Source organism: Ahaetulla prasina, chromosome 5, assembly GCF_028640845.1.
Source record: "Ahaetulla prasina isolate Xishuangbanna chromosome 5, ASM2864084v1, whole genome shotgun sequence".
NCBI lineage: Eukaryota > Metazoa > Chordata > Lepidosauria > Squamata > Colubridae > Ahaetulla > Ahaetulla prasina.
In genome coordinates this window covers 31586118-31612509 of record NC_080543.1, presented here as the reverse complement: position 1 = coordinate 31612509, position 26392 = coordinate 31586118, and the positions used below count along the sequence as shown (strand labels likewise).

Genomic DNA, 26392 nt, shown 5'->3' with positions numbered 1-26392 from the left:
AGCACAAAGAAGCATCCATCTTAATCTGTGGCACATGGTCATCCAAGGACAAACCTACATCCCACACACAGAGCATTTCTGGTGAGAGTTAAGTTGCTTGTATTTATTAATTATTACATTTAGCAGTGACTTAATACTATATCTTTGTATTTGGTTCTCATTGTATGTATTCCTATTTTCCCCAATTTCATCATATCCTGTTCTTTCAATAAAGCATTCAGATCTACGCACACGGTGTGTTTTATTGGAGGATAGGTGGGTTTAGCTGCATGTTGAGCTGCACACACGTTAACGTGTAGTGGGGACAGAACACACTTTGTTTTGCTGATGTTCAAAATAGCCTTCATCCTCTTTTGCAGAATATACATCAGTATATTGTTATTGTTATTTTTATGAAACTAGATACCTATCAGGAGATATTTATTATGGCCTCACAGATAGAATCAATAAAGGTGTTTCTGAATAGCCTTACTTTGACCAGTGTTTCTTGATCTTGACAGCTTAAATTTGCCAAGGCTGAGAAACATTTCTTTACACCTTTCCTGGTGAGCCGATGCAAGAGGCTTACTCTTCTTTTCCTTGTATAGCACATAGTTTTCATTCTATAGAGTAGCAATATTCCTCTCTTCCTGTTGTTTCTTTATTCAACTAACGTACTGTAAGCCTTCCCAGCCAAAGTTAGCAAGTAGAAAAATACAATACTTTTATGCAGTTACTTATATGTAATAGAATTTATGGCAGAAGTATCTCAAGTTTCAAATTACACTAGTGTAATACGATATCCTATTCAAAATTATCTCATAATCACATGTATCCATTATAGGAAAAAACAGAATACTTTAGTTATCTAGAGTTTTGAAAATGTTCTTAAAGAGGTGCTCTCATTTTGAAACAAATGACTTCCCGTACTTTGTTATCTCCTTGGTGCTCTGTAATCGGGGTGAAATGTAAAATTTGTTACTACTGGTTCTGGTGGGCGTGGCTGGTGGGGTGTAATTTGACTCAGTGGGTGTGGCCAACTTTCTTTTTAACTTTTAAAAGCGTGTTTTTTTTCTACAACCTCAAAGAGGTTGTAAAAAATGCTTTTAAAAGGCTCCTCTGGCGATCCCAGCTGAGTTGCCTGATCGACATTTTTTTTTGCCTTTAAAAGAAAGAAAAGCCTATGTGATCAGGCAACTCAGCTGGGATCGCCAGAGGTTGTAGAAAAAGTGCTTTTAAAGGGTTCTGACAATCCCAGCTGAGCTGCAAAATCATCAGAGCCTTTTTTTTAACTTTTAAAAGCATTTTTTCGGCCGAAGAAAAAATGCTTTTAAAAGTAAAAAAAAGAAAACCTCTGATGATCGCATGGCTCAGCCGGGCATAGGCCGGGGGGCAGGGATTTTTGCTATCAGTTCTCTGAACCACCCGCTGCCATCGCTACCGGATCGGGCAATCCAGTCCAAACCGGGAGCATTTCACCCCTGTCTGAAATCTTTTTTGTTCATTGGCCATTACACATTTTAGAATATATGAAATAAAACATGCCATGTCCTGACTAAAAAAAAATTATGTTGCAAATTCTGAAAACTGAATAATACTAAGCCATTCACACTCATTCACTCTGCATGATATACATCTGTATGTCTCTCACATCTGGTACATAGAAGGCAAAAAAAAAATGACCTGGAAGTGCGACCTGAATAACAGCTACAGAGATAAAGAGAGCATCTCCTTTGAACACTGACATTGTGTTCCTATCTATTCCCAGACCTAACTCTCTGAAGATAATTAGTTACTGAAAATGTTATTGAAACCAACTGCTGTTTCTCTAGATCGTTCTTGTTCACAGACTTGACTACATCAATACATTCCCTTGAAAAGAAATATATTCCTCAAAGGGCTATGAGTTGTTGAAAATGACTCAGCTCTCTTATGTTGTCAAAGCTTCCAAATTTGCTCACGGTTTATTATGAATAGAAATAAATTCATCATTTCCAGCAAGTGTAAGGTACAACAAATTGGTCCTCCTCTTCAAATATGGGTTCTGCCGGTAAAAGATTTGGTTTTCCCCCCCCCCTTCAAACAATAAAAATAATTTAAAACAAATACTTCAAAAAGGTTTAAAGTGAAAAGCAGAAATAGAAGTAAAAGTAGAAAAGATGACATCTCATCAGAATCATTTATTTATTTAATTTATTTAAAACACTTATATAGCCAACCATCTTATATCAAACTCTGGGCAGCTCCAAAAATGCAAATAAAACAATATCAATAATAAAAGCGACCAAGTATAATAATAATGCAGCAGAATAGAAGAGAAAAAATTGAAGAAAACAAAGGACAAATGCAGTAGAAATAGAACAACTGTGGCAAAAGAAAGTAAGGATAGTATCAATAGTAATAGGTGCCTTGCAATTCCAAAACAACAGGAGCACCTCTTGAACAATACCTTTAATATTATCAATATCTGCCTATCCCAGGTTGTTGGGAAGGTCTCGATAGGTGGGGAAAAATGCCAAATCCTATCTGAACATCTGGCTGACTTTGCAATAAACCAAAACAACATAATACATAAATATAATACAACCATACATATTAAAAACATGGCACCAAAATTAAAGTTCTGACATGCAATCTCTTATAAAATCTTGGAGGGAAAGCCAAAACTTCAGTGCCTTTCAGAAAGATAGGAAGCTAGTGATCTGGTAACTTCATGGGAAAGAGTGTTGTCTAGGGCAGAGAAAGGCATGTTTCCTAGCTTCCATAAGGTGGCAATGTTTAAGGGAAGGGACCAGAACATGCTCACCGTGTCTGATTTGATAGGATAGATCAGTGATGGGTAACCTTTTTGTTGTTGTATGCCAAAAGTGCCCACACCCATAATGCAATGTGCCTGCCCCCCTGTGCCCCCTGCCCCCGTCCATGCACATGCGACTCCCCCATGCTCCCCCAGGCCTTGTTTTGGGCCTAGTAAGCCTCCCTGCAGCCTCCTTGGAGCAAAAATGGGCCGTGAGGGGGGCCACACTGCACCCCCATGCCCCATTTTGGGCCTAGTAGATCTCCCTGCACTTATAACTCACAATGCAATGCGTGTGCGTCTCTCCACACTCCCCCAAAACCCCACACATGCGGGCCTGTCTCCCATATGCACCCCGCCCCCGCGCATGCGCAGCAGAAGCCTAAAAATCAGCTGGCCATTGGGAGGTGCACACGCATGCAGAGTGGAGCTGAGCTGGGGTGATGGTTCACATGACTGCAGAGAGGGTTCTGTGTGTCACAGGTTCGCCATCATAGGGATAGATAAATATCCTTATGGAGAGGCGGTCTTGCACATAAGCCCTGTGCCATTTAAGGTTTTAAGTGTATAACCAGCAATCTGAATTGCACGCAGAAGGAAACAGGCCCAATGCAGCTCACACAACGGTGGGATTACATACCCATCATTCTGGATTTGTTATAGCTTCTGGGTGGTTTTCAAGGGCAGTCCCATATAGAGCGCACTGCAGTAATCCAAACAGGACTTTGAGCAAAGCCTTTCAGTACATAAAAGGGAACAATTGGTGCACGTGACAAATCTGTGCAAAGCCCATCCCGGCCATGATTCTTAAGCAGGAGTTGTCTGTGAGAGTGCTATTCCATCCATTCAAAGATAAAATATCATCTGGACCTGAGGAGCCAGAAAGACAGAGCAGAAGCTGGTTCTTCCCCATCCATACCCTTACAGCAGGGGTGAAATCCAGCAGGTTCTGACAGTTTCTGAAGAACCGGTAGCAGAAATTTTGAGTAGTTTGGAGAATTGGCAAATACCACCTCTGGCTGGTCCCAGAGTGGGGTAGGAATGGACATTTTGCAATATCCTTCCCCTGGAGTGGGGTTGGAATGGACATTTTGCAGTATCCTTCCCCTGCTACGCCCACACCCACAGAACCAATAGTAAAAAAAATTGGATTTCACCACTGCCTTACAGCCTCCAGATACTTGGTCAGATCTGCCACAGTATCACCTGTCCAGCTAGGGTTGGATGACTGCCCCCAACAGTTTCATTAGAATATTTTAAAACAGGGGTCTCCAACCTTGACCAGCTCCAACCAGCTGGCTGAGGAACGCTGGGAGTTGAAGTCCACAAGTCTTAAAGTTGCCAATGTTGGAAACCTCTGTTTTAAAAGATAAGTGAAATACCTAAGGCATGAAGCAATTTTGCATTGCGGGGACCTAGGGCTTGATCTCTCTCCCACCTACACCAACTGGAACTATCTATGAGGAAGTAGGGCCGTGATGGGGTACCTATGGCACACGTGCCTGAAGTGGCACATGGAGCCATGTCGCCTGGCACGCATGGCGTCTCCCATTCCTCTTCCTGGTTTCTGGCATGCATGCACAAGTGACAATCAGCTGGCCTTTTTGCATGCAGCAGTGCCGGAAACTAGAAGAGCTGCTCTTCCGTTTTCCTCTGTAAGCATGAACGCTGGCCAGCTGATTGTCACGTGCGCATGTGCACCAGAAACCCGGAAGAGTAGCTGGCTGGAACCAGAAGTACAGTTTCTGAAACTGGAAGTTCATTTTTGGGTGTGCGCATGCGCTCTGGGCAGCTCCTCTTCTGGGTTGTGGCCCAGATGTGTGTGCGCAAAGTGTGCACGTGTGTGCGCTCCTTTTTGGCACTCAGTGCTGAAAAGGTTCACGATCACTGAAGTAGGGGAGCCACTGTAGGACAGTGCCTCCCATTCTTAATCACTGAAGCTGGTCCAGAAGGATATTGTGGTCAATGGTATTGAAAGCTGCTGAGAAGTCCCAGAGAAGTCCTCCAAATGTTGCCAACAAGTGCAGTGGTGGGTTTCAATTTTTTTTACTACTGGTTCTGTGGATGTGGCTTGGTGGGCGTGGCATGGCATGGCTTGGTGGGCGTGGCTTGATGGGCGTGGCAGGGGAGGGATACTGCAAAATCTCCATTTCCTCCCCAATCCAGGGGAAGGTTACTGCAAAATCCCCATTTCTTCCTGATCGGCTGGGACTCAAGAGGCAGAGAATAGATGGGGGTGGGGCCAATCAGAATTTTTACTACCGGTTCTCCGAACTACTCAAATTTTCTGCTACCGGTTCTCCAGAACTGGTCAGAACCTGCTGAACAAGTGTGATCAATGCCACTGAACCCATTTAGTGTAAACCCATACTAAAACGGATCCCAATAATCTGCTTCAATCCAGGATCCTCTATAACTGTGCACCAACCACCTGCTCAACAATTTTCCTAGAAATGGAACATTGGAGACCGGGTGAAAGTTTTCTAATACTGTTGAATCCAAAAATGGTCTCTTGTACCCACTACCTCCTTCACCACTTGGACCCAACCACATGCCACCTCCCTGGAAGTCTTAACCAACCAACAAGGGCATGGGTCATGAATGCAGGTGGCCGAGCTCCAAACAACCCTGTCCAATTTCTTCAGAATAACTGGCTCAAACTCCTTCCAGATAACAAGTCTCAGATGTGTCTCCATCACCTCCAAAGTATCTTCCCAGTCAGAATCCAACTTCTAGTGAAGTCATTGGTGTAGTTAGATTAATCAAGGAACCATTAAGAAGAAAACAATACTCCCATGAAAACTGGCAGGACAATTGCATATAAAAAGGCAGACAGCCCCCATTCATTCTCACTGATGTTATCTAGTTGAGTAATGAAACATCTACAAGCAAACAACTAAGGTCAGATCGCACTGAGTATGTCATAGGTTTAGTGCTCAAATAAAACTTAAGGTTACAAAATAACATTTTGTTCCAAATTCAGTTTTCTCTGAGAATACAGATAAAGATGTCTCTTTGCCTTTTGATAGGATTAACATATATTTTCCTAGCTCAAAAGAGAGAAGAGATTCAGTGCTTATTAGGCTAAATACTTCCAGTTAGTGCAAAGATTAAAGCAAAAACAATCCAGCCCAGCATTTTTCAAGGGGAAAAGATCATGTAGATTGCTCACAAACAAGCTGTTTGAAAGTATTTGAAATTCCTATTTTACAGAACCTTTAGTGTTCTGATGTCATTGATTCCCTATTTCTCATGTGGACAATGCTATTATAACTGGAGGCGTGTAGTTCTTGGACAGTCAGGGAAATAGGAGGTTCAGTAGAGAACTGGAATAAAAAAAGATAGTGAAACACAGACGTACTAAAAAAAATATCAAGTGTTTATTAATTAGAGGTGGTGCATCTTGGATAGAAGCTAGAACTGTAATGTGATCCAAAATAATCTAAATGAGGTTTTCCCTCCTTTTAAATCAGTGCCCCCCTCTCCAACCTTTCTGGCACCAGGGACCAGTTTCGGAAGAAAAATTGCCTTCCACAGATCAGTGGAGGGAAAGGGATGGTTTTGCATGCAACTTACAATTCTGTGGATGCATAGATGAAGCTTTACTCATTCGCTCGCCCGCCATTTGTGCAGCCCAGTTCCTAATAGGCAATGGACCAGTACCAATCCACAATCCAAGCTTAGATGAAGCCAAGTATTCTAGCTCTCAGCTGATGTATTTGTTCTGAGGCAAATGACCATTTGGCATAGTCTGTAATATGACTTGAGCTGAAAAAGGTTTCAGAACCTTCTTCCTAATCCTCAGTTTGGGGCAACTGACCTTTCCTTTCCTTTCTGAGCCCAAGTTCTGTTTGTTATTTGAATGGTGGACATAATTCTCCATTCCCCATTAACCTGACAATAATCTTTTTGGCCAAAAGCAAATAACAATAGAATAGAATAGAATAGAATAGAATAGAATAGAATAGAATAGAATAGAATAGAATAGAATAGAATAGAATTCAATTCTTTATTGGCCAAGTGTGATTGGACACACAAGGAATTAGTCTTGGTGCATACGCTGTCAGTGTATATAAAAGAAAAGATACATTCATCAAGAATCATAAGGTACAACACTTAATGATAGTACAAATAAGCAATCAAATCATATTAGGAAACAGTCAATAAAAATCTTAAGGATACCTGCAACAAAGTTACAGTTATACAGTCATAAGCGGGAGAAGATGGGTGATAGGGAACGATGAGAAGATTAAAGTAATGCAGCCTTAGTAACTAGTTTGACAGTGTTGAAGGAATTATTTGTTTAGCTGAGTGATGGCGTTTGGGGAAAAACTGTTCTTGTTTCTAGTTGTTCTGTATGCAGTGCTCTATAGTGTCATTTTTGAGGGTAGGAGCTGAAATAGTTTATGTCCAGGATGCGAAGGGTCTGTAAATATTTTCACAGCCCTCTTTTTGACTCATGCAGTATACAGGTCCTCAATGGAAGGCAGGTTGGTAACCATTGTTTTTTCTGCAGTTCTAATTATCCTCTGAAGTCTGTGTCTGTCTTGTTGGGTTGCAGAACCAAACCAGACAGTTATAGAGGTGCAGATGACAAACTCAAAACTCTCCCAGAAATCCCAATAATCCTATCAATCTCTAAACTGAAGCATCATTAGTGAGCACTGAGATCAGATAGCAACAACAAAGGCAAATACAATTATTTCTCTAATCTTTTTTAGGAAAAAAATAGATTTAAACTTAATGTTAACCGCTTCAATCTAGATTGCAGAAAATATGACTTCTGTAACAGAGTTATCAGTGCTTGGATCACATTACCTGACTCTGTGGTCTCTTCTCACAATCCCAAAAGCTTTAACCAAAAACTTTCTACTATTGACCTCACCCCATTCCTAAGAGGACTATAAGGGGCGTGCATAAGAGCACAAATGTGCCTACCATTTCTGTCTTATTGTTTTTTTTATTCTTATACATATATGCTTATACTTCCTTATATTTCCTCATATATATGTTTATATACTATATAACCATTTTGTGTGATGCTTATGTATATTGTTGTGACAAAAATAAATAAATAAAAAAGTGTTTTTCATGAAGGAAATTATTGGGGGGGGCAAAGGCATAAGAAATAAGACATTTCATTTAAATATGCCATAAATAATTACAGTGAAAGCAAGACAGAGACCAAGTGTAAGTCCAGATGACAAGGCAGAGCTTTGATTGGTAAATGCTATCCTTTGTCATATGACAAAAACTTGATATCTCTTCAAGAGAAGCATGTAAATTTTATTAGCCATGGAGTTGTGGTCATCAATGGTTATACATTAGAATAATTCTCATTACGAAGAGCATGTAGTAATCAAAATGACAATCTTCCTCCATTTTGTCAGCTTTATTATGCTGGATTCTTTCCACCTTTTCTCAAACTGATGTCACTGCTTAACATTTTATTTTATCTATTAAGTTATTAAAATCATTTCTTCAGTAATGTGAAAATTTTAAGGACAAATTAGAACCATGAATAACATCCAAATGCAAATAGCTAACCAAAGATAAGAGTACTGCATTGGCAAAAGAAAAACCATCTAGATCAGGGGTCTCCAACCTCTGCTGGCTGAGTAATTCTGGGAGTTGAATTCCACAAGTCTTAAAGTTGCCAAGGTTGGAGATCCTGATCTAGATGAATCTAAGGACAAACGAAAGAGATGCATGTTATTCCTTCATAAACAAATGAGCTAGGAGAGAAAACAATACACATCTCTGGGAAAACTCAACTCACAAAGTAAGGATAATGGATTAAAAGACTTTGCTCCCTGTCACCATGAATGATCTTCTTAATTGCTTTTTATTTTCTCATTTTCTTAAAAATTTGTGGGGCCAAATTATAAGAGATTATAGTCAGCATCCTAAAAATCCTCAGCACAGTATAAAATGAGCTAATGATCTGATCTGGCATCAGTAAGTATCCAGGCCTGTTTTATGTTAAGCTGCAATTTGGTTCTTCGTGTTGTATACATTGAGCCAACTATGGTTTTACAAATGCAAATCATGGCTTAGTACACACCAAGTGATAGGAATGTACTCTGTGTGTGCACTTATGCAGGCATAAAACATAAAAGTGAACTGTTGATTAAGCTTGACCTAGATTTTATTAATGCCAAAAGAAGCACCTCTTTTTTATGCAGTTGTTTTATCTTCACTGCCAACATCAGCCTGTTATTTTCAGCCAGATTCATTATGTAAACTCAGCTTTTTATTGCGTTGTTGACTACTAAGGAATTGTGTGTCCTGAATTTACATGAATGCATTCAAACTGTTGTATACAGAAAAAAAGAGTTTTAAAACTGAATAATGCCCTGGATAGTTATGAGACAAACACAACCTCAAAAAACAAGGAATTTCAATTTAGATTGCAGCCACTATAAAAGCACACATAATGTAGTTGCTGGTCTTATTTAACTGGAAAAATGTGCTAAAGAAGTCAAATAAAACACCCAAAAGATGTAGGAGTTTTAGGTGAGATGATCTGCTTTCTTAGATGTTATCTAAGCTTTCATGGGACTTAGGCACTATAATAAAAACGGGGCCTAGTGCCATGAAAGTCTATTAATGCTCACTTTTAAGTGAAAAGAATAGCTTAGTTGTTGGGGCATTAAATGGGAACACATTATATGGATCCCCAATGTCCATCCTTGACTATTCAGCCATAAGGACAATAAAGAGAAAAATCTCCCCCCTCTTCATATAGGCCCCAAATTTTGCCTTTAGGGTAGTCCTTAAGATCTGGCTCTTCCCACAGCAATTAGGGGATGGTTGGGTTTGTTTTAAGATGGTTTTATTTTTTATTTATTCATTGTGTGTTTATATTGTATGCTGTCCACAGTCACACTAGCTGATTTGGCCAGCCTTATAATTCTTGAAACAACCAAACAACTTAAAATTTGCAAAAGTACATTCTGAAGTATAAGATGTTCCAATTGTGATTCAATATATCATAATTGTATATACAGTGATTGAAGAATGCTAAGACACTTCAAACATTTTGCTTACTTCATAATAGGCTCAGGGAATTGAATTTTGTCACCCCTTACACCCGTGTAACTGGTTGAAGGTGTAACTGATAGAACCAAATTGCTCATCCAAACTATGATACAGGGGTGAAATCTAAACTTTTTTCCTACTGGTTCTGTGGACGTGGCTTAATTGGTGGGCGTGGCCTGGTGGTCAGATGACTGGGTGGGCATGGCCAATAACAATAAATAATAAAAATAATAAACAAAGTATAAAAAACAGTCAGAGGTACCAAAAACCAACTTTCACACTTTACACACACACACCACAACTGACTCACACACAGTGTAAAAGCAGCTGCACTTCACCCAAAATGGCCCCTGCAACAAGCAGGAACCTCACACAGTCACAAAAAGCTCAAAAACCAACTTTCACACTTTACACACACACAACACAACACACACACACAAAATGCCACATACAGCTTTGTGAGATTTTTGTGTTTGTGTAGTTAGAGTGAAACACTACAGAAACACACCAAATCTCAGAAAGCTGCACAAATATTTTACTTTATTATTTTATTTTATTTTATTTATATTTTTTAGATCAGGGGTCTCCAACCTTAGTAACTTTAAGGTTTGTGGACTTCAATTCCCAGAGTTCCTCAGCCAGCAAAACAGACAGATTAGTTGCTCACTGAGGAAATAGATTAGCTAGCAACTGATTCTGTCTGTTCTGAAACTGCTCCCTTCGGGCTGGGAAAGCCATGCGTTAGATCAATAATCAGGTAAGCGCCTTAGAATCTCTTAAAAGGAAGTTTTCTACAAGCTCTTAGGCTGAAGAGCTTGTAGAAAACATGTTTTTTAAGGTTTTGCTGATGAGGAAACTCAGGTGAGATTGCCAAAGGAGCCTTTTAAAACTTTTTCTTAAAAGAGTTTAAAGGCTCTGCCGATCTCAGTTGAGCCATGAGATCTTCAAAGGCTTTTTTTACTTTTAAAGGCATGTTTTTGGCTGAAGAAAAACTGCTTTTAAAAGTTAAAAAAAAAAAACCTCTGCTAATGGTGCGGCTCAGCAGAGGCAGGGGGGCGGGGCCAGGGATTTTTGCCACTGGTTCTCCGAACCAGCAGCCGCCATCACTACCGGATCAGACGAGCCGGTCTGAACCAGGAGCATTTCACCCCTGCTATAATACATAGGACAAATTAATATTATAGAAAAATGGAAGAGCCTTAATTGATGCCTCAATGAACCTGAAGTCTTTGTGAAAGTCAGAATCATCTTATGGTGGAGTCCTCTAAGGCTTCAGATTTATGACGTGAACAAGAAGAATCTTGGCAGTAGCTTTGATCTTAAAATCCAAGGCTGGAAGGCAGCAACAGCTGCTTTCTACTTAAATCATAACTTCCCATGTTAATTGCAATAAAAGTCGAGATCCTGTAACTTAGTTAACATTAGAATGTTTTGTTCTTTTCAAAGTGTCCTAGGTCGTCTTGTCTTGTGATTTATCTTGAGATTATCTCAGGAGATGAAGAATGGGTATGTTCTGTACATTTGTTCCCAGACTGCACTTTGGAATGCTGTCAAGATCACTGTTAGATGTCATTAGCACCATCTAAGTAGTGTTCTGGGTATTGGAGATCATGAAATTATCCCATCAAAGTCTGTGCTGGGCTTTCAACTGAACTCTTGACTTTGAGAAGGAGAGCGAGCTTGCAAATTTTAAAATGTCTCTTCCCAAACCAAAGGCTGAAAAAAAATCCTTTATCAGTTTCATGCACACATTGGAGTGTGATTTATTATTCCTTTGTAAATGAAATATAGCCCATCTAGTAAATAATACCAACCTTTTAAAGATAGTAGTAGAAAGTTTATTTCTTCCTCCCAGTCCTTATGTCTGATGTGACATTCATGCTATTGCTTCTTAGCCTATGGGATACATTTTCATTCATATGAAAGGAAATAATTATATGATTGGTTAGAAAAAAGAAATCAAAATAATAATTCGGAATGTTAATCTAATTAAGTTAAAACTAGGAAGTATAAGTTACTGAATAGTGTTAACCAGATAATGATGGTTCGGTAAATAGATACCAATGTAAATATAAGCACATAGAGGAGCGATTGAATAAGAACAGAGAAAATATATCTATGTTGATACAGCAAGCTGTAAAATAATATATGATGTAATGTTATGTCTGTTACGTGTTTTTAATGCGTTTTTGTTTTTTGCTGTATTTTTCTTAATTTGTTTTTAAAAGTTAAAAGTCTAATAAAAATTATTATTTTTTTAAAAAGTAAAGAAATAATTGCAAACATTCAACTCCAAGACTGGTTGTTGTACCTGTTGTAATTTAGTTTAGCATTTATATTTAACTTTAATCTAATTGTTTCACTGTGTTCTTCGACTTTTATTACTGGAGCTTGCAGATCTGTTGCATTTTTAACTGGCAAAGTAGAGTCATTCATATAGCTTATCGATGTTTCTTTTCCCTATTTTAAAATCACGTATCATCTTTTTCCCATCCAGCTCCCCTTTAATATACATTTAGCATACAGTTCGAATTGATAAAGAGGATATAGTCTTGCCTGTCTGTCCATACTGTGGCTTCCTGACCCATATATACATTTTGCATAAGGACAATAAGATATAAGCCATGGTGACATAGTGATTAGAATGCAGTACTGCAATAGGCTACTTCTGACTACCAGCTGCCAATGATTTGGCAGTACAAATCTCACTGGGTCAAGGTTGACTCAGCCTTCCATCCTTCCAAGGTTGGTAAAATGAGGATCCAGGTTGTTGGGGGCAATATGTTGACTCTGTAAACCGCTTAGAGAGGGCAGTAAAAGCACTATGAAGCGGCATATAAGTCTAAGTGCTATTGCTATTCTGGAACAATTACTGGAATTGCCAAGGTGTTAACGCCTTGATGGTATTCCCCCCAGTTTTATTCCTTTCTAACCTTCTTCACTTCAGTTTGCTTGGTGTTGTCAGCTTGAAAGATATCAGGTAGCTATAGTCTCATTTTCATTCAGAGACTTGGTGTTATTTTGATTCCTTTAATTTTCATTAATATTATCAATATTATTATTATTGTAATGTCAAACCGCTTCCCATATTTTATCAACTGAACTAAATGAACATGTCCATGTAATCACCAAAGGTTGAGCTTGAGTCAAGGGATTTTTTACCTTTCCAAATGAATATGATTATCGGCTTCAAAATACTTTTTCATGAATATAATAGCAAATTTTAAAAAAGGTGTCACTACGTTAGCCAAAAGGATATGATCACATAATCCTTAATTTATGCCTATAAAATGTCTGTTTATTCCCTCGATGAGGAATTTCTAGCTCTCTTCCAGCATGAAATAAGTGCTAATAATTTTCTCCATTATCAGCATCCCACTTCTCTAATGGTTCCGATATTTCTAGCTTTGATTTTTAGAAGATGAACCATCCTGAATAACAGTCTGGTTTTTCCATTTTGCTGGAGAACGATTAATTATAGTAGATATTAAATTGCTTTTATCTTGAGATGAGAAAAGGAAAGGAGAATTTGAACTTGAGATATCCATTTAGGTTCAAACCAAACTATTAAATAAAGTCTTTCTCCACCATTTTCCATAAGACATAGTACCAGTTTTCATTTTATTGGCAAATTTCATTACCACACCTGTTTAAAACTGTTCAAAAGCAAAGGAGATATACAAAATTAATAAACTTTTTTTTCTTTTGAAGATGTTTATTAAAAGTGTCTTTAGTTTATCATAAAAACTACAATACTGAATCCTTGTAATACAATATAGCTATAGATCAGAAGATCATCTAAAAATAGTTTTAGCAGCAGATTAGACACATGACCTGCAGTGCCCTATAAAAGTAACAATTCTGATCAAGTCTATTGATCAGGAGGCAAGTGCTACAGCTTCTGTGTTTTTCTGGGCATGTTGCAAGTCAATGTAGAGGTAGAACAGTTGGTGGCTCCAGAAGGGATACTTGCATATATCTGTAAAGAAGGAAGCCACTTATTACTGACCATGACAGTCTCTAAATTCCAGTGCTCTAGATCAGTGGTTTGATTGCAGAAACCAGGGCTGTACAGGACATCACTTTCCATCTCTGGAATGTGCATCAGACCATCCACAAACAGAATCATAGCACCTGTATGAACTGCTTTAAAGCAACTGCATCTTTTCCAGGCACAAATATAATCCCAGCTAAACACATGGCTTTATTGCAGAATTCCATACGGGAATAAAAGTTGGAAGATCTGCGTTTCTGAACTGTGGGTATTCTGTCATTCCCAAATTATATTCTGTCTGCAAGAGTTAGGCACCTTCGGGACTGATGCTTATTGTATTGCTTTAGGATATTTATCTATTATTACCTAAAATGATGCTGTATTTTGAATATATATTACTTGGAGAATACTCAAGGAAGAAATGAGAGTAATTTTTCAGATTCCTATAATTAATTTCAAAGTATATGAACATTAGTAAATAATATATCCCAAATGTGTATTAAATAAGTATATAATGGGGGAGTTTTATTACCTTGAATAACTAGAGGTTCCTATCAACAGAAAGTCAATGAGTTTAGCAACATAAAAATCCATACATGTGAATCTTACACATCTATACTGTGTAAAATGCATATTTGTGGTCTGCTCAGTGTTATCAATCTGAATAGATGGGACAAGCAACCTAAGAACTCTAATTTGTATTATGTTGGATAGTATAGCCAATGGTAAAAGATGAAGGGAACTTTGGTCCAACAATATCATGCATTGTTGCAAAGGCCATCTCCTGTGTCCCTCCCTCTCCAGTTTTTGAGTTCTACTAGATTGCTTCCATCTTTCCAAATTTGGCATTAGGAGCTGACATGGTGATTAGAAGGACAAGATGCAGCTGCTGACCCAAGAACTTACTTAGTCAGCTTGTATTTTTCCCTTATTGCTTGCTGCTGTCGATGAGGCGCATCGAGGCATGCTTTGTGCAGGTCACTTAGGCAAGGCACAATCTCACTCAGTGAGTATCCAGTGAAAGCAGCAAGAGTTTCTGGCTGCTCATGAGAAGAAGTTACAGCTTCAGTACTACAAATAAATTCAGAGAGACAAGAAAGGACCTGGAAAGAAACTTATGCTGAATCAGCTATTAAGTTAGGACAGACTTTGTACAACTCAGCAGCCTTACCTTAAAACATTATATAGGGATCCTGAAAGACATCAATTCAAGCTATAGGCAAAAAGCTTTGCTCAGTTTTGAAGAGCTCACACTATTTACCCCATTTATAATTATGACACTTCGGTCATATCTTACCATATCGTCAGTTCTGGCAAGGCTTTTGTAGTAAGCAAAAATTGAACTTTTAATCTTGATTGGATTAATTAATTAAATACAATTCATATAACTCCTCAATATTTAATAATTTTCTCCATTACATTAAGCATTACATTAAGCATTATAATTTGATTTTTAAAGTATATATCTGGAAGGACATTTAGGGTCTTTGCTATACATAATGGGAGCATTCTCATAAAATTGAAGAAACCCAACACAGAGTTGTATCGCTAGTACTTTTTTTGGAGCAAACTGCTACTTCTAGGCTTTTCTCTACTTCATTCCAACAATGACAAATTCACATCTGCTGGGTTTGAGATAAAATACTGAGCAAGGTGCTAGGACAAAGCCTGTGGTGCTGAAATAAGCAGCTGTTGAGCCCCTGCTAAAAATCATTCTTTTTAGAGGCATAGCCTCTGAACAAGCATTGGAAATTGTTTTGTCATAGTACTGATCTTTTCATTGAAGTAGCCGTTTCTGAATCTAGTTGCTAAAATAAAATAAAAAATGCTGCTAAAGGAAACTTAAGAAACCTTCTTATCCTTTGTAGTTTGTTCTTGAAAAATGCCCAGACATATTCAAGCCCCTTTAAATTAAAATAAATGTTTACCCAGAAAAGCCGGTTCATAGTATAGTTCGCTAGGCAATAAGCAGCTGCTGCCATTTGTGAGGGCAGATACTTCAGGAATGGGTCTGCTTCAAGGAGACTCAATTCTGCTATGTACTAAAAGAACATAATATTTTTTAAAGGAAGGAACATTAGGAAAGATGAAAGGTATCAATATTACTAATAGCTTGGACTATTTACACTGGTTTTTCTGCTTAGCTGAAAAGGTGAATTAGCTTTTTCCATCCTTTTGTTGCACTTTGCTTATGATCATTAGCGAAGTAACACTGATCTATTTGCTTTCTAAACTATGGAAAGGAAATACCGTACTTTCTTTCAACTTTGCCCAATTCTGTATTTGCATAGCTGTATTGTCCTTGACAGCTTGTACTTTTATTAAATGATAACATGTCATATTGGTTTTCAATGGCTCCTGCAAGGAATTTATGGGGGAGGGGTTTGAAAATGATATTCTTATCCCACCCCTACTTATCCCTGGGGTGGGAAGAGAGATGAGGACAATTCTCACTATTCTGGTTCTGCCCCACTTCTTTCAAATTATCCCAAGGCATAAATATGAAATATGTTGTACCAGTACAATATGTTGTAATAAGACCAATGGCATTTTAGGAATAATATGCAATAAATGGACAGGGTTAAAACTGTAATTAGATTTGTTTGAATTCAAATCCTAATAAATCCTATTTGATTTCAGTTTAAATTAAATAAAAGTTGAAATAATAAATAAATAAATAAATAAATAAATAAATAAATAAATAAATAAGTTCAATATAGTAATATGTTCCTTGTGACAATTCTATCTTCTGTAACATGATGAGTTCATGTTTCAATAGCAATTTTGGGAAGAGTTTTCACAGCCAAGGCTTTGAGACTGAATAGAAATGTGTAGCTCTGTATCTCTCCTTTGCAAATCTTTCCTTTCAGTAATACAGACTTCACCTGTTTTAGAAGTGCCTAAATGAACTCTGTTAATCAGATACAACACACCTAGATAGATATTCCACTGAAGTATCAATTTGTATTTTAAAAATGTAATTTCAACGTAACAGGTCAATATATATCTTGAAAACAGATACCACAGTGCAAATAGGTGGCTATTGGTTTTGTGGTCTAGATGTCCTTTAAATGCTTACAAAACAAAGAATAACCTATAAAGCAAAGAACTTACCCTCGCAAAGTTCTCCGTCTTAAGACTTACACTGTGTCTTTGTAAATATTGAAGGAGAAACTGATTGACGGTAGGCACAGTTAAATCAAAAGCAAGTACTTTAAGAAGCAGGTGTTCCATTCGCAACAGTTGCTTTTTGGAATAAGTGTCATCTGTTATGTACACAAATTCTTCTACTTCTGGAGGATAGATTTCTTCATATTTCCTGGGAAAAGGAAGGGTGTAGAAAAATTCACTGTATATCAAGTGTGTTTTCATCCAGTTAATCCATGATGACCACTCGGTGTAAGCAGCATAGTCTTTAAAATGTAAAATAAAAATGTACCTGAGCTACATTTTCATTACAGAGCAGATCTTACTTTTATTCATTTACTAATTTAATTCCTGCCTTTCAAATAAGAGCTCAATGTGATTAGTTCCCCCAACGTATTTTTTTCATACCAACAACTCCACAAGAGAGATTGGGCTATGTGTGTGAACAGCCCAAAGTTACCACTGAGTTCTAAGGCTGAGGATTGGCTAAACTTTCCTAGTTCGGTACTTTATCCACTTATAGCTACTGTCATCCAATTATTTGTACCAGCTAAAATCTCTCACTCAACTCAGCTCGTTCACCTCATCTGCTACCCCTCAAAAGGTTTTTCAATTCATGACTCACTTTTACATTTTCTTATAAACATTTATGCATGAGTCTGTAATGTATTAATATCTCAGTAGTCTATATAACAAATACATTAATGTGTCAGTTAACATTATCAAATATTAAGGGATTATATAAATATAGACAAACTAGGGAATTTGATATTAAATTCTTACAGACTTGTCTGCCATGTCTTCTAGGCATTTGCAGGAATGTAAGATACCATAAAGTAGGAACTATGCCTGCTAAGCAATCTGCATTCATAACAGCTTTTCTTTTAATCCTGCCCTGAGGACTTGTCAAAATCATCAACATGTGCTTATATAAGTTAAAGTTCAAGTTAGGGTGCAGATCCAAACTGAGGATCCAGTATCAGATTTTATCTCTAGCTCCTCTAACTCTTATTTATTTTATTTATTTATTTAGTCAATCATATATAAGATAACAGGTAAAAGTATAAAAATAATTTGGATACACGAAAGAGTAAGTAAAAAGGACTATTAGGACAGGGATGGTAGGCACGCAGGTGCACTTATGCACGCCTCTTGCAGACCTATTAGGAATGGGGTGAGGTCAACAGTAGACAGTTTAAGTTTAAAGTTTTGGGGGTTTGGGGAAGAAACCACAGAGTCAGGTAGTGCATTCCAGGCATTGACCACTCTGTTACTGAAGTCATATTTTCTGCAATCAAGTTTGGAGCGGTTTACCATGAGTTTGTGCAGAATAGTAAAAGCTGAAAATGGAGATTGGGAAAAATATGGAACCAAACTGGAAGCATACTAATGCTTTGTTGCATTTTTTCAGCCATTTCTATCACCTTGATAAGCTATTCAAGAACAGTCATCTGCCATAGGTTGTCTTTTACCTAAACATACTTACGCAGCTAGGAGAATGGCTGCTGTTCCCACAAGTTGCAATTTTCCTCTGAGGACCGACATGCAAGAAAGAAATCTGTCCAAGTAGTTCACAGCAAGGTACAATGTCTCTGTCTGAAGCTTGTATTCTTCACCAACTTCTGCTAGCCAGTCTACTAAGATGGCACGCATCCCTGAAGTTATATCAGGCTGCTTCCTCATGTAGCAAGGTCTGGGCCTGTGTCTTACCTACATACAAAGGGTTTAGCTTTAGAATAAGCAAAGGGAATAGATCTTCTACACATATTGCACTAAGCCATAATACGTTTGGCTTGGCTTTGGTTTAATGTACTACACAATGTCAACAATTGTGACACTCAGTATACAGTCTGTGACCTAATATAATGTGTGAATGCTGACTATATTATATCAGGAATGTTCCAAATTGTTCCAAGAATGCTGGCTGATGGAGCCATTGGACAAGAAATAAAAGTTTACTCCTCCATCTCCCCTTACCAGTTTAGGGCAGATCTTAAGGACTTTTGGATTGAATGAAAAAACAAAAATGCTGGTTTAGGGAGAGGTATAATTGTGGCTCTCTGAACCACTATGTCTGAAATAGTTTATTATATCACCAATCATAGAACACAAAGGTTGGAGAGAACCTTAGAAATCTATGTTGTTCAGTCCTCTGCCCATTGCAGAAATTTACCATGTCAGCAATCCCAACAGATGACCATTCAGCCGCTGTCTAAATACCTCCACTAACAGTGTCTGTCACTTCCCAAGTCAATCTGTTCCACTGTTGAACACTCCTTACCATTATGGCATTTTTTTCCTGATGTCTGTCTACTTCTTTGTAATTTAAATCCCTTATTTCTTGCTGTGTCTTCTGGAACCACTCTGAATAATTCTATCTCATCTTGTCCATGATAAACTTAACATTCTTGGAAGCTATTCCAATCAATCCTTAATTTTTTTCCTTCCAGGCCTTTCATCATTTTAGATGCTCTCATGAAGATACCTTCAGAATTGCCAATGTGCTTCCTAGAATGGGTTGATGGCCTAGTGTTTTAGTTGTGATCTGATCAACATAGAAAAAAGAGGAATGATGACTTCTCTTGATCCTGACAGGATGCTTCTTTATGTATATTTGGAAATCTAGGATTTCATTTGCTTTTTTTGAAGCTCCCTCATATAATTGGTTCATATTTAGCTTGTGACCAAGGTAACTAATTACTTTTGTATATGTTCTAGATAAAAAGTAGGCATATCCAATACTCCATCATCCTACAGTGTAGCTTTTAATCTTTTTTCTACCCAAGTGCAGGACTTTGCATTTGTCCATGTTGAAATTGTTCTTGATTCCTCCATAGTTACAACTTGTCAAATGCCACTTGATCCTCTAAAGCAGGGGTCTCCAACCTTGGTCCCTTTAAGACTTGTGGTCTTCAACTCCCAGAGTTCCTCAGCCAGCAAAGCTGACTGAGAGACTCTGGGAGTTGAAGTCCACAAGTCTTAAAGGGACCAAGGTTGGAGATCCCTGCTCTAAAGTGTTTGCTACTGTTGGTGCAAAGTCACGAAGATAGGTGCCACATATCACATAAGGTATAAATTGTCTTAGCAGCAATGTATGGATCCAGTGAGCTAAGATTTAAAAAACATTTTGGAGTGCTAGAGTGCTTTTCTAGAAATCTCCAAATGGACAATAGATTTGCTGTTAATGTAGTTGGCTCAAAAAATTGCCACTAACTTTGAAATTGCAGATTCCCCTAAATATTGAAAAGTTTTGTAACTTCAATGATAAAATGAGGCAGAAATTACACGGTGATAATTTTGGAAGTAGTACACCAATATGCAGATATATAAGTGTTGCCTTTAAGATAACAGAGCCAATCATGATTAGAGAACAGGAGGATACACAATGGTTGGCAAAGATGGCTTCTGGGAAGCATTTATGATTAAGCCTAACAGTCTTCCCTATTTCTGTTTTAAGAAAGGTGGATTTTCTCACTGTTTTGTGCCCAATATAAGTCCAGAAAATATTATAATATTATAATCATTTTGGTGTAGGAGCACCAAAGTGAGTTCTTTTACTATTAAACCAAAACTATCCAAACCAACATGAAACCATCTATAGATCAGGGGCCTCCAATCTTAGTAACTTTAAGGTTTGTGGACTTCAACTCCCAGACTTCACCTCTGGGAGTTGAAGTCCACAAGCCTTAAAGTTGCTAAGGTTGGAGACCCCTGATCTATAGCACAGCCACAGAAGCATTTTGCTATCTTGAAAATAAGAGAGTTACTGTCTTCTGTTAATTAGAATCTGTTTTGTCAGATATATGTTACCTAAATTGTAAGATATACCTTACCTTATAGTACAGAAAAAGGAAAAGAGAGTAAAGATTGTATAGTGGTAAAATAAAGAACTGTCTCTCAAAATTACTATTAAATGTAGTTTTAAATGGGGTTTTTATTCTTATTTTAGTTTTTATGCCATATATTGAATAAGTTTTTTATACTGTTCTTAATCTGTATTATATGCATTTTATTTGCTGTGAACCGCCCTGAGTCCTTCGGGAGAAGGGCGGTATACAAATCAAATAAATAAATAAATAAATAAATATTGCCCCCACCCAGAATAATTCACAAGGTGGTCATAGAAATTAAAATATGCAGAGACAGCAGTGCACAAATGCATATAGAGCTACCCTGTTTCCCCCAAAATAAGGCATCCCCTGATAATAAGCCCAATCGGTCTTTTGAGCGCACGGCAATAAGGCCAAGCGCTTATTTCAGGGTTCAAAAAAATGTAAGATAGGATCTTATTTTCAGGGAAAGACGGTATGCAGACAATAGAGCTGAAATATCCTCTTTTAGTATCCATTCTTAGCAAGTATGGAATGCAAAATCAACAGCATCAATCTTAAAGCTGGTCAGATAGAATGTGAAGCAGTTTCTAGGAATATTACACAATAAGGAAACATTCTCCAAGATGAGGTTTAAGAGACAGAGTCAAAAAGGAAGATTGGAATTCATGCAGTATATGTTACATAAACACTATCTACAGGACAATATTACACAGAACGGTAGCAAGTCTGTTTATTTTTTTTTACTTACTTCTGCATCTCTTAAATAATTATGAATATCTTCTGCATATTCATCAATACTCATGTCCAGTTCGTTACCCTCACAATCTTCATTTTGCAGGGACTTATCCACCAACATTGGAGACACTAGACCAGCAAAATATTCAAAAAGTGCTCCTTAACATTCAAATGTTGCTTTCATTGGAGGCAACATATAACACAAAAAGGTAAAATCTTTTCCTTATTAATGATTTGTTACCTGTACTTAAGTTCAAGAGTAGATGAAGGTTAGGTTTTATTGTACTGGTCTCAGTTTCGCACATACTATATTCCACTTCTTCTGCAGCTATAAAATCATTTTTGCTTCTCTCTTCCATTTTATCTATGTAAACAGTAAAGCTTTTTTTGGATGACACAGAGGTTGGCATTAGATATTTGCCAGTCATAGGAAAAATATTTTCTGATCCAGATACCGGTCTCATCATGGAAATTCCCTGAAAAAGAATATACTGAAGAAACTACTTGGATAAGCAGCAAACATTTTAAACCAAGAAAAGAAGTCCAGTTGCCATGATTCAACTTCCAGATAATGACTATAATTCTGTATATAAAAAAAAATAAAATCAGTATTATTCAGATCAGCCTTGGTCTTTAAGTGTTGATGGACCACAATTCTTATTATCATTGGCCATGCTGCATGGTTATGATGGGACCCATAACTCAAATTCCATTAGCCCAAGAGCAGAAATAGCCAGTAATTGGGTCACTGTGATATAGGAAATGAAAATTCTTTCAGTTCTGAAGCTAACTCATAAGAAAATGCTGAATACTTGTTCTAGATCAGGGGTCTCCAACCTTGGCAACTTTAAAGTTGCCAAGGTTGGAGACCCCTGGTCTAGATAAAGCATAGATGGATATTAAAGATTCCTCAAATTATGATTTCGTAAGAACAGAAGGAAATCACTAGGCCAAACAATGTTTGGTTACGTTTTAGTTACTTATTACAATTTAGTAAAAGAGAATTTACGCTGAGAGTTTGAGTGGTTTACAATTTCAAAGTAGAATCACAGAATCATAGGAAGGCCTTGGAAGTCTTCTAGACTAACACCCTATCCAAGGCAGGAATCCTTATACCATCCCAGACAAATGAATGGCCAATGTTTTCTTGAAACCTCCAGCACTGGGGCACCCACAACTCTAGAGTGGAGGGACAAGCTTAACTGCTCTACCAGGAAATTCTCCTTAATTGCAGGTAGGATTTCTCTTTAAAAAGTTTCCACCCATTGCTTCTTGTCCTGCTTCAGCTACTTTAGAGAATATGTCAACATCTTAATCTCTATGACTACTCCCCAAGTACTGGAAGAAAAGCTGTCATGTTACCTGTGATCCTTCTCTTCATTAGGCCACACATACCTAGTTCCCTTAACTTTTCATTATATTTGTTTTTTACTTATACAGTAAGTAAAATAGCACACAATAGTAACAAACTATACCTACATCCCAGTAATAATATAATTTTCCATCTTGTCCTTGAACGCTGTCTGAGATGATATTATCCCTTCTCAAGAAAACATTACTAGAACACAAAATACTTCATCAAAATTTTCATCCTGTCTCCAACGTTTTTTTTTTAATGAAAGGTTATTAATAAGTGGTAGATCTATAGGTTCCTTCTGGAGGAAGCAGAGATTCTGGACCGGGGTGAAATGCTCCTGGTTCAGACCCGATCGTCCGATCCGGTAGTGATGGCTGGTGGTTCGGAGAACCAGTAGCAAAAATCGTTGCCCCCCCCCTCCCTGCCCATGCCCAGCTGAGCTGCCCGATCATCCGAGTTTTTTTTTTAAACTTTTTAAAACATTTTTTACAACCTCTTCGGCTGAAGAGATTGTAAAAAAAATGCTTTAAAAAGTTTGATGATCAGGCCACTCAGCTGGGATCGTCAGAATCTTTTTAAAGCATTTTTTCTACAACCTCTTCAGCCGGAAGGTTGTAAAAAAATGCTTTAATTTTTTTTTAAAGTTGGCCACGCCCACCCAGTCACATTATCCTCACCCACCCACCCACCAAGCCACACCCACAGTACCTGTAGTAACAAATTTTACATTTCACTACTGCTCTGGACCCATTATATTTGGCCTTCATGTCAGGATCTAGTACTAAGATGGCATTGATCATGCAAGTAGATGACTTCAGGAGGTCTCAGCTTTCAATACCATCACTTATGGTATTTTTCTGGCTGGATGGGAATGGGAGACAGAGTTTTTCAATGGTTTTCTTCTTTCCAAGGCCGGTTCGGTGATGGTGGAGAGAGTCCTGCCATTCAACTGCTGGAAGAATACCTTCATTGGCAGGGGGTCAAGTGTCATCAGAATGCTAATGATACAATTGTTCATCTCTGTCCTGGGCCAAGTGGTGGTGTGCAAGTGGTGGTACTTCCCAATGCTTGGAAAATGAACCAGATTCAGCTCAAACCTGACTAAATAGCTGAGGGCTTTAGGGTACCCTATATCTTGCGATTTGCCATTGTTAATTCTAGCTAGGGTTATTTTTCTCCAGAGTGCAATTTGGAAAGCCACCTGGACTCACACTTGCTCAAAAGCAATGGGAGCCATGGCCAAGAGAACTTTTGCCCAAATACATCTTGGGTGCTAGTTGAAGCCTTTCATAGATTTGGAGGCACTGCTCATGGTCACTCATGCCTTAGTAGTCTGCTGAGCACTACTGCAATGTCCAGCTTGTCCTTGAAAAGCATTCAAAAGCTTCAGCTGGTCCTGCAGAGCTAAGGGAAGTTTTCCTACCTTGACATCATCTGCTTGTGTTAGATTTCCAAATCTGAGAACTGAAATTGAATATATTTTGGAAAATTCTAAGGATTAAAACAGAAACACTGAGCCACCACTCTTTTCCCTTCAGCCCAGTCACCTAGACACCTGGTTAATCCAAAATGCTTTCCAACTTACATGGGAAGAGGATCTTAGACACTGTCCATTTTCTCTCAGCTCCCCAAGAATAACTCTGTGCTGGGAATTCTGATTGTCATGGGGTACAACTGGAAGTGGCAGGGTGCCCCGAAGGCCAGCTTGTACCATCTCATCATCCTTGTTGCTATGATACATTTCCTGCAAATCAGCAGCTGATACTGGGGGGAAAAAATCATCAATTACGTTTCCAAATCAACTTGCTACTCTCTTTGGCTTAGCACGTATCAGTGAAAATCTTCAAGCATGTAACATTTTCACAGGGTTTCCACAGCACTCCCATTATCTTCACAATGAGAAACTGCACATCAGCAAACATTCAGCTAATTGCCCACTCTGCCTATAAATTGGTTTTCAAATATTAGAACTGTATTAACATACCTCCCTATCTATGATCATCCTCAAATCCAGTAAGCTTTTGAAAAAAGATGGTAATGATAGTATTAACACTGTTCCCCAAGGATAATTTTGTCATTTGAAAGTTATTGGCCGAAACGGCATATAGCTGAAGATCTTATGGGAACACACAGCTGTAGTTCTGTAAGGTATTTGCAGTATCTCTAATCTATTCAATTAACACAATAGAATAGAAATAGAATTTGCAAGATGCTAATCCATTACCTGACTAAATGGACTAAGTTCACACACTTAAGTAAATTAATATATGGCAGACTAGCTTACAGTTCAGTGTGCTCTTTTCTTTTGTGTACACTGAGAGCAGATGCACCAAGACAACTTCCTTGTGTGTCCAATCACGCTTGGCCAATAAAAAATTCTATTCTATTCTATTCTATTCAAATATAGCTACATCCATAAAACCAAGTCTCCCTCAATCTCTTCCAAGGAAACAAGTTGAAATCCCATGATACATAGGCTATATTCATGTATCACATAGCCACAGTGTTTCCATCGAGTATAAATAAGACCATTGAGGCAAAAGGGCTTATTTACTAAATCATGATTACAAAATTGCATAAATCCAGACGCTAGTTACCTAAAAGGCAAGTCTAGTCAGTCGCTGTTACTACTTGATCGCCGTTACTACTACCGGTAATTAAGACATTGGGAGACATGTAAGCTTGCTATGGGGGTAAATAACATTTATTTAAGTCTCCCAGAACAAGCGTTTGAAGAAAAAGAAGAAACATGATCTTCTGTTACGGGTGAGCTCTGAAAGAAATGATTTCAATAGCAGAACAATTTTCCCCAAGCCCCGCATCACGTTCAGGACCGGAGTGGGAGGGGGAAGAGAGAAAGAGAGAGAGAGAGAGAGAAGGGGGAAAAGCTCAGGATGGCTCGATTTGTTGGAACTACAACTCCAGGCAAACTAAAAAGGCGGGCAGGGCGGGAGAAGGAGCAGTTCGCCCCGAGTGCTGAACCAACCTTCCTTCCCCATCGCCCCTTCCCCAGAAGAAGCCCACACACACACCCGGACCTTGAGACAAGTTACCCATTTCTTGTTGCAATAACCCCGCCGCTCCCCGCTCCTCTCCTCCCCACCTGTAGCGAAAGGCGTTTCTTTAGGATTCCTTTAGACCAGGCAGAGGGAAAGCAACGAAGCCAGACAAGGACTTAACACAGCCCCGCCGGCCTCCAGTCCCAGCCTATATAGCTGGTAAACCAATCAGCGCCCGACGCCGCTGTACCGCCCTGTCCGCCGGCCCTTCGGCGTGCGCTCTAATTACTTTCAAGCCGCCCGCGTCTGTTGGGAACGGCCAGTTAGAGCCGGCGGTCGCCCGCCCGCCCGCTCAGCCGCTTGCATGCGGAGGGCAGCTCCCGTGGCAACCTGGGATCTCCATAGAGATCTCTCGCCTCTTGCCAGGAGGAGAAACTTTCGCCTATATCCTGACGGCGAGTTCCCACCCGTTCTCTCGACGCGCGAGGGCCTCGTTACCGCCTGGATGGA

General features: G+C 38.5%; 1 protein-coding gene and 1 long non-coding RNA gene across 2 annotated transcripts; one reads left to right on the top strand and one right to left on the bottom strand.

The window, feature by feature from the left end:
- Nucleotides 1-19644, top strand: LOC131200198 (uncharacterized). Its single transcript, XR_009155540.1, has 3 exons — nt 1-81; nt 18370-18539; nt 19409-19644. It is a non-coding gene; the product is annotated as an uncharacterized LOC131200198 (long non-coding RNA).
- On the bottom strand, nt 13440-26392 carry CCNA1 (cyclin A1). The gene is made up of 9 exons (XM_058186684.1): nt 26350-26392; nt 24469-24647; nt 21768-22002; nt 21540-21655; nt 18445-18668; nt 16926-17130; nt 15740-15853; nt 14718-14851; nt 13440-13796 (listed from the first exon to the last, which is right to left on the bottom strand). The coding sequence occupies exons 2-9, from the start codon at nt 24622-24624 to the stop codon at nt 13745-13747; spliced, it is 1236 nt and encodes a 411-aa protein (XP_058042667.1). The 5' UTR covers nt 24625-24647; nt 26350-26392; the 3' UTR covers nt 13440-13744.